At 46.9% G+C, this 13,594-nt stretch overlaps 1 protein-coding gene across 1 annotated transcript in view; it reads left to right on the top strand.

Annotated features, from left to right (window-relative positions):
* The window catches only part of WASHC5 (WASH complex subunit 5), a 63,167-nt gene extending 50,011 nt beyond the window's left edge, over window positions 1-13,156 (top strand). Inside the window, exons 26-29 of the mRNA XM_042923133.1 lie at window positions 1,334-1,430; window positions 5,689-5,842; window positions 8,602-8,689; window positions 12,754-13,156. Of these exons, the coding sequence (XP_042779067.1) occupies window positions 1,334-1,430; window positions 5,689-5,842; window positions 8,602-8,689; window positions 12,754-12,810 (396 nt within the window). The 3' untranslated portion in view covers window positions 12,811-13,156. The remainder of the gene's footprint in view (window positions 1-1,333; window positions 1,431-5,688; window positions 5,843-8,601; window positions 8,690-12,753) is intronic.
* Window positions 13,157-13,594: the final 438 nt, after the last annotated feature.

Here is a 13,594-nt window from a genome sequence, read left to right as displayed (position 1 = left end):
GATCCTTGATGCCCAAACACGCTTCCCTCCGTGGCTGATAGTAATCACAGCCATCATCTGGGGGCCGCGGACGCTTTTTTGTACTTGTAGTTTCCAGAAACCTCTGAGAGCTGAAAGTCTTTTCACAAGTTGGTGCCAGATCTCATTTGGTGGCAAAACTTGTCCCGAACTGACATGAGGCCGTTTATGCTTCTGTGAATATTCATGTTTTGATGCAGAAATACTGATGACTTCGGTGGTAAGGTGTTACCTACACCCCTTATTACTTCTCTAAAATCTGTAAAATCTATATGATCCCCCCGGGTTTGGATGAAAGATCATGAGCCTGAATAGCAGCTGACATTTTTTTTTTTTTGAGTGCTGACCACGTGCCAAGCACTGTGAACCCCGACCATGGGTCATGTCACTCCATCTCAGCAGCTCCACGAAACGTGCCGTTGTTGGGTGAGGAACTTGAGGCCGAGAGGCTGATGACCTCACCGGGGCTCCGCCGTAGCATATGCGGCAGAGCCAGCCAGTTGGAGCAGAGCTGGGGCTGCTGGCCAGAGTGCCACGCTGCCTCCCAGGGCGGTGAGGGAAGCAGGGAGACAGCGGGATCTGCCCTGACTGTACCCGCCGCACAAGACCTGGTGGGGGGCGGGGGGGGGGCGGAGACTGCTCTGTGACATTGCACAAGGGAAAGCGAATGACACAGGAGACATTTGCTTGCTTTCTACTTACTTAATACCACTCGCTGGCTGGGTGGATCTTCTTTCCTTCTTTCCTTCTTTCCTTCTGCCCAACCCTTTCCCTCCCTCCCCCCTCCCTCCCTCTGTCCTTCCCTACAGCTCTCGGTTGAGTTTGTGTATTTTGCTTTCATCACACTTTCCCCTCTCCGGTTGTTTCTTTTGCTTCTTCTTCTTCTTTATTTTCATTTTATTTTTTTTATCTTAACTTGTTTTATTTTTTATTTTTTTTAAATTTACATCCAAATTAGCATCTAGTGCAACAATGATTTCAGGAGTAGATTCCTTAGTGCCGCTCACCCATTTAGCCCATCCCCCCTCTCCCGTTGTTCACGACATTAAGAGGATTCCCGGGGAAAGTAACTGCTATTCTCTAGGCAAAATTGTTCCCTTCCCAGAAGGGCTGATTTTTATATAGGGATTTATGTTTGCAGGGGTCAGTGGCGTGAAATGAAACTCTGAAGGCGGCAAATTAACGGAACCCTCCTAGTTTTAGGTAGTCTGCAGAGCAAAATGAAATAACGTGGAAGCTTCCCGTTTGAAAATGTGCTCTGCGGTATCGCGCACGGTGAAGAGACCATCAATTTTGCTTCCCTTTCTCTTTCCAGATATACATAACAACCAAGCGCCTACCCTATTTTCCAATTGTCAACTTCCTATTTTTGATCGCGCAGTTGCCAAAACTTCAGTACAACAAGAACCTAGGTACCGTATGACATTTTTTGCCATAAGTAACAGTAACAGTGGATTCATACCTAACCAAACAGCTCTTTGTACAGAGAATGCTGCGTCACCTACGAGCCCTTTCCTTAGTTCGATGCGTGTTTGTTTTTATTTTTTAATTTTTTTTCAGTGTTTAGTTTTGAGGGAGAGAGAGACAAGAGTGTGAGCAGGGGAGGGGCAGAGAGAGAGGGAGACACAGAATCCGAAGCAGGCTCCAGGCTCCGAGCTGTCAGCACAGAGCCTGATGCAGGGCTCGAACCCACAAGCTGTGAGATCGTGACCTGATCAGTCGGACACTTAACCGACTGAGCCACCCAGGCGCCCCTTCATTGTGTGTTTATAAAGTGCATGTCTTTGGGCCTGTGAAATATGATGCTCCTTCGTGATGTGGAAAGTGGATTTGCCTTTTTTTTTTTTAAGTTTATTTTAAAGTTTATTTATTTTGAGAGAGACAGAGACAGAGCACGAGTTGGGGAGGGGCAGAGAGAGAGGGAGGCAGAGAATCCCAAGCAGGCTCCACTGTCAGCATGGAGCCCGACACGGGCCTCCAGCCCACAAAGCCATGAGATCGTGACCTGAGCTGAAAGCAAGAGTCGGATGCTTAATGGACTGAGCCACCCAGGCGCCCCTAAGTTTATTTATTTATTTTCAGAGAGAGTGAGGAAGGGACAGAGAATCCCAAGCAGGCTCCGCACTGTCAGTGCAGAGCCAGATGTGGGGTTCGAACTCACAAACCATGAGATCGTGACCTGAGCCGAAATCAAGAGTCAGACACTTAATTGACTGATCCACCCGGGTCCCCCTACAGTGGATTTACCACGAACTAAGTACGGTCCGCCTTTAATTTCCAAACATTATCCAACCTGTAAAATGTGTGGGATCTTTGCTTCTCTCCTTTCCTTAATGTTGAGGCAGCTGATCATGGTGTGAGAGAAACTTGGTTAATGTTTCCTTCTCACAACAAGTGTCCTGAGCCTCCCGTGTGTATCGGGAGCTGCGGTATGAAAAGTAACGAGACGGTGAAGGAGAGAAGACCGACACCAGAATATCGAAACTTGAAGACGTGTAAATGATGCCATATGAAAATACTCGGTATGAGCAACAGCTACCAGGACCTTCCAGTGTGTGTGTCCTGTCCAGGAACATAGCCCGAATTTTTTTGCCATTGGGCACTTTCCCTTGAGTATTTTTTATCATCTCTTACTTTTCTAATAGATTCCCAGGTACTTCCTCTGCCTCCAGACTTTGTATCAAAGTGGAGCTTTGTAAAGTCTGCTACAGAGTTCAATTTACTTTAGAAGTATTTTAAGAGCTTTTCTATAAATGTAACTCTATTATTTTTTAGCTAGAAGTTCTGAAATGAATTTCTTGCTTGAAGTATTTCTCTTCTCTTCCTAATTCATAAGCTCTTTTAGGAAGATGTGGAGTCTCTTTAGGATTTTTACTCTCTGATTCAAAAATACTCCTTGATCCCAGGCACAGCTCCCGTAACAGTACCTGTCCCTGGCACAGACTTGCAGGGCACGGTGGCCCCATAAATACTGCTGCAAGAATGAGGAACAGACATGTGTCCGGTTTCTGGCTCTCCCACTGCTCACTTCCCAGGGCTCACCTTGTGCCTTTGGCCAAGTTACTTAACCTCTCAGGGCCAACCAGAAACAGTACCTGGCCCGGAGCAAGTGCTCCACTGATGCTAACCCCTTTTCTGTGTATCGGTCAAAATCAGGGTAAAGAACCACCCCAAGGTGGATTTAAGAGTTCATCTCAAGACTCCGAGCCACGTTCTCCTTCTGTGGTCCCTGTTACAACTAAACAAGGATATATGATACTTCTGGGGCACCTGGGTGACTCAGTCGGTTGAGCATCTGACTTTGGCTCAGGTCACCATCTTATGGTTCGTGAGTTTGAGCCCTGCCTCCCGCCCCCACCCCCCCGCTGCCTCTCTCTCTCTGCCCCTCCCCTGCTCATTCTCTCTCTCAAAATAAATAAAAACTTAAAAAAAAAAGAATATATGATCCTTTATAGTGATGGATTGTCAGTGCATAAAGATAATCTTGTTTTTATTAAAGACTGTTCACTGGTCTCATTCTTAGGTAATATTTCTTTCATTGTACAGCTGCTTATAGGAAGTATTCCCTTGAATTCCCAGATCTCTCAACAAAACAAAACAAATGAAACCTTTAGTGTCCTGGAGATGTATCTCTGTCTGACTGCAGTTATTTTCATGAATTAAACTGACGTGTTAATCTGGGGACCAAAATAATGAAAAAGAGGGCTAGGAAGGAACATCCGGGTGTTTGGACCGCAAGAAAACATTTATTTCACCTTGCGAGTGTTGCTCTCGAGAATGATCTAAGAAACCCCTGCCTACCTTGGTCTGTCCTTTAAGGAAGCATCTCCACGGTGCTGCATTCAGAGCGGAAGTTCCTTTTGTGAAGCATCGTGGTCACTGTGTGCCTGGAAAGGGTTAATTCTCCATGTTCTGACTGCCTTTATTGTCTTGTATGGTAGATCCTTGAGCAAATTCAGAGTTGCCAAAGGCCCAGGTTAGGGAAGTCAGGATAACTTGTTTTGGCATCTCTGGGTTAAGTAAGAGAGTTTCCGGTCTTCACAAGAGCCCAGAGATGGGATCTGAAGGTCTGGCCAGTTTAACGCCTTTCTCCAAAGCACTGGACCATTTTACATCCCACCAGCGTTTGGCAACGTAAGTCATCTTACTTTTAACTGATCTGTTGGGTGTGTATGGTATCTTGTGGTTTTTAATTTGCCTTCCCCTAATGACTAACGATGCTGCGTGCTTTTTGGCCATTCTTTATATCTTTCTTTGTTAAGCGTTAATGTCTTTTGCCTGTTTTTAAATTAGGTTGATTGCTTTTTTATCACTAGGTTGTAGGAGTTATTTATATTTTTGGATACTCTTTTTTTTTTAAATCTAAATGGTACACACTACTCACATGGCTCCATTTCTTTTTCTTTTTTAATGTTTATTTTTGAGAGAGAGAGAGAGAGAGAGAGAGAGAGAATCCAAAGCAGGCTCTGCACGCAGGGCTCCATCCCATGAACCGTGAGATCATGACCTGAGCCAAAGTCAGATGCTTAAGTGACTGAACCCCCCCTGGCGTACCCCACCTATTTATTTTCTTACTGGTGACCTTAATGAGCAGAAAATTTTAATACTAATAATGTCCAGTTTATCCATTTGTCCTTTATAATTGTCCTTTTCTGTGTCCGGTCTAAGAAATCTTTGACTAACCCTAAGGTTACGAAGATATTCTCCTATGGTTTTTTTCTAGAAGCTTTGTGGTTTTAGCCCTTACATTGAGGTCTGTGGTCCATTTAAAATTACTTTCTATGTACAGTGTGAGGATATCCAGTGTCAGCACCATTTATTGAAAAGATTTCTTGTTCTCCATTGAATTGTTTGGATATGTGTGGAAATCCGATTGTTCCTATAAGGGTGGGACTGTTTCTGGATTTTCTATTCCGTTCCATTGATCTATTTATCCTCATGCCCGTACTGCCTTGATTACTATAACTTTATAAGAAGTGTTGAAATCAGGCCATGTAAGTCTTCCAACTTTGTTCTTTTTCAACATTGTGTTTCTTTCCCCTCAAAGACCCTAAGCTCTAGCTCCTGTTCCCCAAGCAGCCATCCGGGCAGAAGGCCAAGGCCTCCAGATTTGGGCAGAAGTCCTTAGTGAAAAAGCCAGTTTTGGCACTCACCCATTCCACGAATTTCCTTCTTCCACCGTGCAGGCTTCTGCAGATTCTTTAATCACATAACGTTCCACGTTGTGTTTAAAGATACGTCTTAGAGATGTTATCCGGGATTCAGACTGTTTTCGTTTAAGAGACTGGCTCAGCGTGGATAACATGCCATGCTGCCATGAACAGAAGTTGCTTGTAGCTAATTTTTACTTTCTCGTTTCCCTTTAAAGATACAGATCTTTAAACTTGTCTGCAACGGCGTGTGTTATTGTATTATCCAAAAGAGACAGTGACGATGGTTATAAAAATCAGTAACCGTTTGACTCTGTTGGATCAGACCACCGGAAGCCCCCAGCAATCCCGGGCCGAATTCAAACAGTAGTCCAGAGTTGTTGTTCCCCAGTTCATCTGCCAGTGCAGGCGCGGCCCCCAAACATGTTGACATTCACAAGCATTCGTGCTGAATGAACACCGCCAAAGGCAAGCCCTTGGCTTTGGCGGCATAATTTGTGATTTGTCGCTCCTTTTGCAGGAATGGTCTGCCGGAAACCCGCGGACCCCGTGGACTGGCCGCCGCTCGTCCTGGGATTGCTCACCCTGCTGAAGCAGTTTCATTCCCGGTACACCGAGCAGTTCCTGGCGCTGATCGGCCAGTTTATCCGCTCCACAGTGGAGCAGTGCACAAGGTACCGAAAGCCGGTCTGGAAAGAACAGAATCAATGTTACAGAATGGGCTGTAAACCTTGCGTGCGAAGTTCCTCCTGTTGTCTCCCTCGTAGAGATGGGACTTGCTGTCACCCTGCTGTGTAAAGCAAGTCAGGGCCCACCTTGTTCAGAGCAACTAAAGACAACCCATCCGTAGTCACTCTGCTGGGGGAGCCCCCTCGGTGAGCTCCACAGTGATTTTACAAGGACGAGTCATGACCAGGATTCGCGACCCCCGCGGGGAAGAGAGTGCAGGCCTGTTCCTCTGCTGTCCTGGGTGCTGTGCTCAGAGCTCAGGGAGCCCGGCCCTCCGGCCGGGCCACTGGCATAGGATGGCCCCACAGCCTTCAGCGGGAGTCAGGGAGCACGTCCGTGTCAGCCTGGGCACGGCCTGGGTTCCCGGTGTATGAGGAAACAGAAGTCACATCAAAGCCCCTATGGGATACAAGGCTCGTAAACCCTTTCTTCTTCCCGCCCCCCGAAAATGTGGCTTCTCTGGGATAGAAAAAAACAGTTATTTGCAGGAGATGCTGCGTCCTGAGCCTCCTCTGTTACCCTGAAGGGTCAGGCCACCTGACTAAATTTCTCTGGCATGTTGCACATCCAACGTCTGGAAGAGTACCGTACGCCTGGTCGCTTGGGTCAGTGTAACTTAAAGACTGATGGGAATGACCTTACAGGTCCTCACAGTGCACCCCTGACCAGACATGATTTCAGAGGCCGTTTAGTTTACCTCAGCCAGGATGTGAATCAGCGCTCAGATGCCCCTGGCAGGAACCATCCCGATCTGCTCGGACACCCCCCTGGGTGAGGTACTCATCACCTCTCAAGGCCACACAGCCCTGGTCACTGGAAAGTGGCTGACTGTGACGAATGGAAAATTCCATCCTGTCTCTCTGAGATTTCGCTCTCTGGGCCTCCCTCCACGCTCTGAAATTAGAAGAAATACAGTCTCCTTCCTTTGTGAACGTCAGCTGTTGCCTTAGGTCTTTTCCTTTAGATAAGCTGACTTCCACCTGTTCCTGTGCACCACGCTGTGGCCACTCACCGCATCCGTGGCCTCTTCTGGGGGTTCCAGTTGGTAATCCCACCACTTAATATGTGGTTTCCCAAACCCACACCGGGATTCCAAAAACAGCTGACCCCTTAAAGCGGAGGGGTCATAAGCTCCTTCATTCCAGGTCCCGTGTGGAGTGCAGTGCGGCTAGAATTGCAAGACCGGGTTCTTGACCTCTTGCAACCTTCTCAACCCCTGACCTCTTTTCCCCGAGAGCATCAGTCAGGCTAATTCTGCCCCATCTTAGTTAGCGGACCCAACGACAGACGGACGCTGGGTGTCTTTCTAGGACGTATGCTGAGACTTGCTTCCAACAGCCGACTTTTAAACAATTAAAAAACAGAAGGTAGCTCAGAAGGATGGGGAAGTCTCGGAAATGGAATTGCAGCAATTGCAAAACGAGGTCGGTTGCAAAGGGCAGCAGTGAGCACCCAAAAACCTAGTGCATCTGGCTCCGGACCATGACGAGGAAGCCAGGGCTGCAGTCAGCTTGGTCCAAGGCGATTGGGAAGTGACCTCCACACGGGCCACCCCAACCCCAGTCCCCCATCTGTCAGGAGCTGGCAAATCCTTCCTGATTCTTCCTCACCAGTGACTACAAAGCGTGGCTGTAGCACAGCCTGTTACCGGTGACCCTGACAGAGGTCACCAGGAGACGGGCATCAGGCCGCGGCTCGGTTTCTGGTTTGTTCAAGTGCAGTGACATCAGGAGCGTGGGGTGCACGGAGGCTCTCCCTTTCCCTCGCCGCCCTGGTCCTGCACTGAAAGATCGAGAGCAGCGGTAGCTTTTTTCCAGGTGTAACCACCCTTCAACCTGCTTTTCCAAAGCAAAACATCATCCGGGAAACTAATCAGTAATCCAATTCCATGAAATCCTTCATTAATCAGAAAATGCCGTTCTGTACGTAAATTAGAAATCGTTTTAAGAGCTGAAGATTCCTTCCGCTGTAAAGAAAGGGTGTAGGCTCCGTGAGAAGCCTGTCACGTCCTCTGCTGCATCCACAGCTCTGGAACGGTTTGGGCAGCGTGGCGGTCGTGTGAGTGAACGCGTAGGATCCGTATGGGAAGTTACTGGACGCTGTACTGGACCCCTTCGAATGTACGGTAGGGGGCAGGTGCCGTCCCAGATGCTGAGGAGAGAAGGCTAAAGACAGGACCCAGGCCCTCGAGGAAACCAACATACAAACAACTGAAAACCTCCGAGACTTGGGGGAGAATACTGAGTATGCTCAAAGCGTACGAAAAGGCCATCTGCCCAGAGGAGTGAGGGAGGCCTTTCAAAGGAGGAAGAAGCTAAGCTAGAACTGGCAAGATGCCTAGAAATTTACTTGTAAAGTAGGCGTGCAGAGCAAATGGAGCCGCAGAGACCGGGGGCTGGGGAAGCGCGGCCTGTTCAGGGACCTGCCAGTTCTTGAATCACGAGGTGCAGGGTGGTGAGCAGTGAGTCTAGACGGACGGCGGGGGCCGTGTGGTGGAGGCCCACGTAAGCTATTCAGCGCAGTCTGCCTCCTCTGGGTTATGTTCTGAGAATACACCCACAGGATAATGATATGAATCGAGAGGATGTTCTAGAGATTTTCTCCTTTGACTTTAGTGGTCTGTCGTTTCTCTAGTCTCGGTATTTTGACTGAGGGCCCACCACGTGCAAAGCGGTGCATTGACCCAGACTGTTCTCTGTTGCAGCCAGAAGATTCCCGAAATGCCTGCGGACGTTGTGGGTGCCCTCCTGTTTCTGGAGGATTATGTTCGGTACACAAAGCTACCTAGGAGGGTAAGCAGTAGACAAAGGACGATATTAAAACCCTTTTTGTAAAAAGGGGCCATTAAGAGTGGCCCTGGAGGGGCGCCCGGGTGGCTCAGTCGGTTAGGCGTCCAACTTCGGCTCAGGTCATGATCTCACAGTTCATGGGTTGGTGCCCCACATTGGGCTCAGTGCTGACAGCCCAGAACCTGCTTCAGATTCTGTGTCTCCCTCCCTCCCTGCCCCTCCCCTGCTCATGCTCTGTCTCTCTCTCTCTCTCTCAAAAATAAAATAAACATTAAAAAAAATTTTTTTAATTAAAAATAAGAGCAGCCCTGGACTCACTAGGGGTACAGTCCAGGAGCTTATCCCAGTGGATGCTCTGAGCCCCCCTGGCCTCCTTCTGCCCGCGGCTGTGAGCGCTCCTTTCACTGCGTTTGGTGTTTCACAAGCCCGACTCTCACCGCACCTACCCCCCTCCTCCCTCCCTACCGCGCCCCCCTCCCAAGCAGCTCACCCAGCCCTGCTTCTGGTTCCAGAGGAATAGATGGGCAGTCCAGGACGGAATCCTGGAGGCAATAATTGTGTGGGTGGTTTTTCCCCCGCTTCCCACAGCAAGTTCAGTTCAGTTCACACCACAACTAACATATTTACCCAGGGTTTCCAAAAATGGCTTCATTTTTTACTCCCCAAGATAGTCTTTCCTGTTCCTTTCTCACTAATAATTCCACTTTGGTAAGTTTCAGCTCAAAGTGCAGAGCTTCGTACCAAAATACAAAAGACTTTTGATAGATTCCGAAAAGCCATTCTGATTTTTTTTAATTAGTAGGTTACTTTTTCATAACAACAGCCAAAGACGACGTTTTAAAAATTAACTGGCGACATCTTCCGCAATAGTGAAACGCTGGCGGCGTCCCCACTGAAGTCGGCGCCGTAACAGTGATCTAGCAGTACCGACTCTCGCCGCGGCTTTGGCCGTACAGGTTCAAGGCAATAAACCAAGTGACAATTAAAAAATGCACAAAGGAAGACAAATTTGTATTGTTCACAGAGGATGTAATTGTCTTCCTTGAATACCCGCTGGAATCATGTGGAAAACTGTTCCAATTTAAGACTACAGAAAAGCCGATTAGAGAATGTACAGGGTAAATGCACGAATAACTAACGCAAACACATGGTGTGAAAAAGATCCCATTCATAGAATTAAGGAAATAGCGTAGCCAGGAGTAGTAACCTCTACAGGAGGGGCGCCTGGGGGGCTCAGTCGGTTAAGCGTCAACCTCTTCAGTTCAGCTCAGGTCATGATCTCGTGGTTCATAGGATCAAGCCCCACATTGGGCTCCGTGCTGACAGCGCGGAGCCTGCTTGGGATTCTCTCTCCATCTCTCTGCCCCTCTCCCACTCACAAGCTCACTGTCTCGCAAACTTTAAAAAAAAAAAGCTAAAACGCTGCAAGAAACACGGTTTAGAAAAAATAAGTTATTTTTGATATTTTAATAACAGTTTAGAACAAAGTATAAAAATTCAGAGTCCATCATTCTGAATAAGGAAACTCAAAGAGTAGTTTTTATTCGTGTATAGGTTTATTGCAGCTATGATCAAAATCCCAGATAATTTTTGTAACGTTGGGGGGGGGGATTTTTAAACATTTTATAGAACTCAGACCAAAAGTAGATTGTTTCTAAAGAAGACATTTAAAACATACCAAATACTTAAAACTATTGTAAAACTACAAAAATCACAATAGTGTGGCAGTGGTATGAAACTCAGTAGATGAATCAATCGATCAGAATATGTAGCTTCCTTGGGGCACCTGGGCGGCTCAGTCAGTGAAGCGCCCGACTTTGGCTCAGGTCATGACCTCACGGTTTGTGAGTTCGAGCCCCGTGTTGAGCTCTGTGCTGACAGCCCAGGGCCTGGAACCTGCTTGGGATTCTGTGTCTCCTTCTCTCTCTGCCTCTCTCTCTCTCTCTCTCTCTCTCAAAAATAAACATACATTTAAAAAAAATTTTAAACAAAAAAGAATATGTAGCCTCCTTACATACAGCTGCATGTAAGGGAAAGTAGCATCATAAATTAGGGGAGTAAGGAAATATTTTAGTCAATAGTGCTAACACAGTTAGTTCATTATGTGATAGTCAAAAAATAGCCACTTAGTGTCTTCACATCTTTCTTATATCCATACAGCTAGTATGGAAAATAGAACCAGTAAACACAAACATTTTATACAACTATGTATGAGCTCTCAGAACTTTCTATATAAACACCAAAGGAAGAAACCATAAAGGAAACGATTTAGAGATTTGATCTCATGAATGCTGAATGTAATGAAACAATTGTCAAGTGTCTCTTAATTTAAAAAAAAAAAAAAATGGGGAAAATATCAACAGAGGATCAGTTTTCTTGATGTGTGGCATGTTCTTTTACATCAGTAAGAAAAAGATAACCAATCCAATAGGAGGGGGGAAAAAAGACAAGGGATATTAATAGGCAGTTTTCAGGAAAAGAAATACAAATGGCCAATAAACATTTGTAAAAATGTTCAACCTTAATTCAGGTGTCACACATCAAAATAACAGTAAAACTTACCGTTTCCACCCATCATATTGATAAAAAGTAAAATGTTGGGCGCCCGCTGCGTGGAAATCTTTAGAGAACTAGGACTTCTTAACTTCTCAGTACTGTTGATGGCAGTGTAAATTGTTTATTCTATGGGAGGGCCATTTGGCTTAATTCAAAAATAACTCGTAATATTCTCACCTGGTCCGTGCAGTTCAACTGCTTGGAATGTATCTGCTGGGTATATGTGCAAAAGTTCACCAAGATGCGTGTGCAGGGATGTTCATTACAGAAGATTTAGCAGAGGCAGGGGCACCTGGGTGGCTCAGTTGAGCGTCCCGACTCTTGATTTCAGCTCAGGTTCACGATCTCACAGTTCGTGGGATCGAGCCCTACCTCAGCGCAGAGCCTGCTTAGGATTCTCTCTCCCACAAAATAAATGAATAAACAACAACAAAAGATTTAGCAGAGGCAAAGGACACAAGGTTATGTGATCCTAATTTTGAGTATGTGTTATGTGTAAATTGGAGGGATTCGTACAAAATAATTGCCAGTTTGAGTTTTCTCTTTAAGGGTTTAAGATTAAAGATTATTTATTTCCATTTTACACTTCTCTGCATTTGCTAAATTTCCTCCGAGTAGCAGATGATCCCTTTATAATCAGGAAAAAAAATTAAACGCTGCTTTTAAAAAATAACCAATTTTGGAGCACATGGGTGGGTGGCCCAGCCAGCTGAGCATCTGAGTCTCGATTTTGGTTCAGATCATGATGTCGTGGTTTGGGAGTTCAAGCCCCACGTTGGGCTTTGCGCTGACAGTGCAGACCCTGCTTGGGATTCTCTTCCTGTCTCGCTCTCTGCCCCTCTCCACCTCATGCTCTCTCAAAATAAACTTACAAAAAAAAAAATTCTTTCTCTCTCCCTGTGCCCCTCTCCCCTGCTCATGCTCTTGCCGTCTATAAAAATAAAAAAATTTCCAATTTCTAGCAGTTGGAGATCACCTAGCCCTACATCCCACCCATTCACCCTACCCACCCCTCCTCGGGCTTCCCCCAAGAACAGTTCAGGACTAAGTGCTGAGGCCCTTACCCCCCCCCCCCCCCCCCCCCCCGACCTGTCCCTTGGGACACGCTGTTCTTCCCAGGTGGGTCATAGACCAGTTGTGAGGTGACCTGAGATCACCTGTCAGCACTTCCCAGAGGCGTGCGCATTCCTAGCACCTCAAGTGCCCCGGGGAGCCGGAGAGCCTGAGAGCTGAGCCGAGCGGAGGAGCTCACACCTGGCGCGTTTGGAGGCGGGAGCACCGTAGAACGTTCCCTCGGATGCCAGCAGGGCCGAGGAGCTAGGCACCAGTGTGAGGAAGGACAGCAACGCGAGGCAGCGGTTTCAGGGAGTGCTCCTCCCCTGCGAGTCCACTTGCCTGAGACCCACCTTGCTGCCAAGGGGGTTTTTGTTTTCCTTGCATGTGGAAAATTCTGACCTTGTTCTGAATCAGAACACTAGGAAAAAAGTAACTCTTCTGTTTACTCTTTTTAGGTTGCTGAAGCACACGTGCCTAATTTCATCTTTGATGAATTCAGAACAGTCCTGTAACTTTTTTGACATCTGCGTCTTCGGGCAGAGGCTTGTCCTTCAATCTTCCCATGACTAAAATGAATTTAGAAATGAAGCAACTCAGCTGCTCGTAGAACTGCATCGCTCCCCTTAACTGTGGGAAACGTCAGGTATTAAGATGTATCTCACGGCACTCGTTCATATAATTAATATTGTTTAAATCATGGTATTATATGCAATTTGTATCATGTAGGAGCAGAATGCATTTTTGTACTGCCTCTTATAAATGCCGAATGTAATTGTTACATATAAATCCATTTAGTTTTATGTTCTAAAGAACTATTTGTGCAATTCGGGATTTTCAGTAAAATAGTAATTGCCAGTACCTAAAGGGGTCCTTCTGCCTATGATTCCAAAACTGTGTATTCATCGTTTAAAAAAACAACAAACAAAAAAACCTCTGGAAGGTAAGCGAGGAATCTGGTAGGTCCCATGGATACCCCCACAACAGGCTGGCAGGCACAGGTGATGGCCAGACCGGGACCAAACAGAGACCACACGCTCCACGGACTAGGTACTGTGGAAGTTTCTTGGTGTCCGAGGTTCACTGTTCTCTTCCAGCCATAGAACCCCGGCGGGGAGTGGGGAGGGGGCAGTTCCCAGCATGCCTTCTTGGTGTCCCTCCAACTTCAGCTGCTCCTTCCGTCCTTCCCCCTCCGCCCCCTTCCCCAGCCACCTGAGCCCCACCCCAGCAGCCCGGCCTAGTCAAGGCCCAGCACAGAATTTTAAAAGTGAACGGTCACCCAGCGTGCCTGTGGCTCAG

Source organism: Panthera leo, chromosome F2 (genome assembly GCF_018350215.1).
Source record: "Panthera leo isolate Ple1 chromosome F2, P.leo_Ple1_pat1.1, whole genome shotgun sequence".
NCBI classification, from domain to species: Eukaryota; Metazoa; Chordata; class Mammalia; order Carnivora; family Felidae; genus Panthera; species Panthera leo.
The sequence above is the reverse complement of the archived record's forward strand: the minus strand, read 5'-3'. Positions and strand labels throughout refer to the sequence as shown.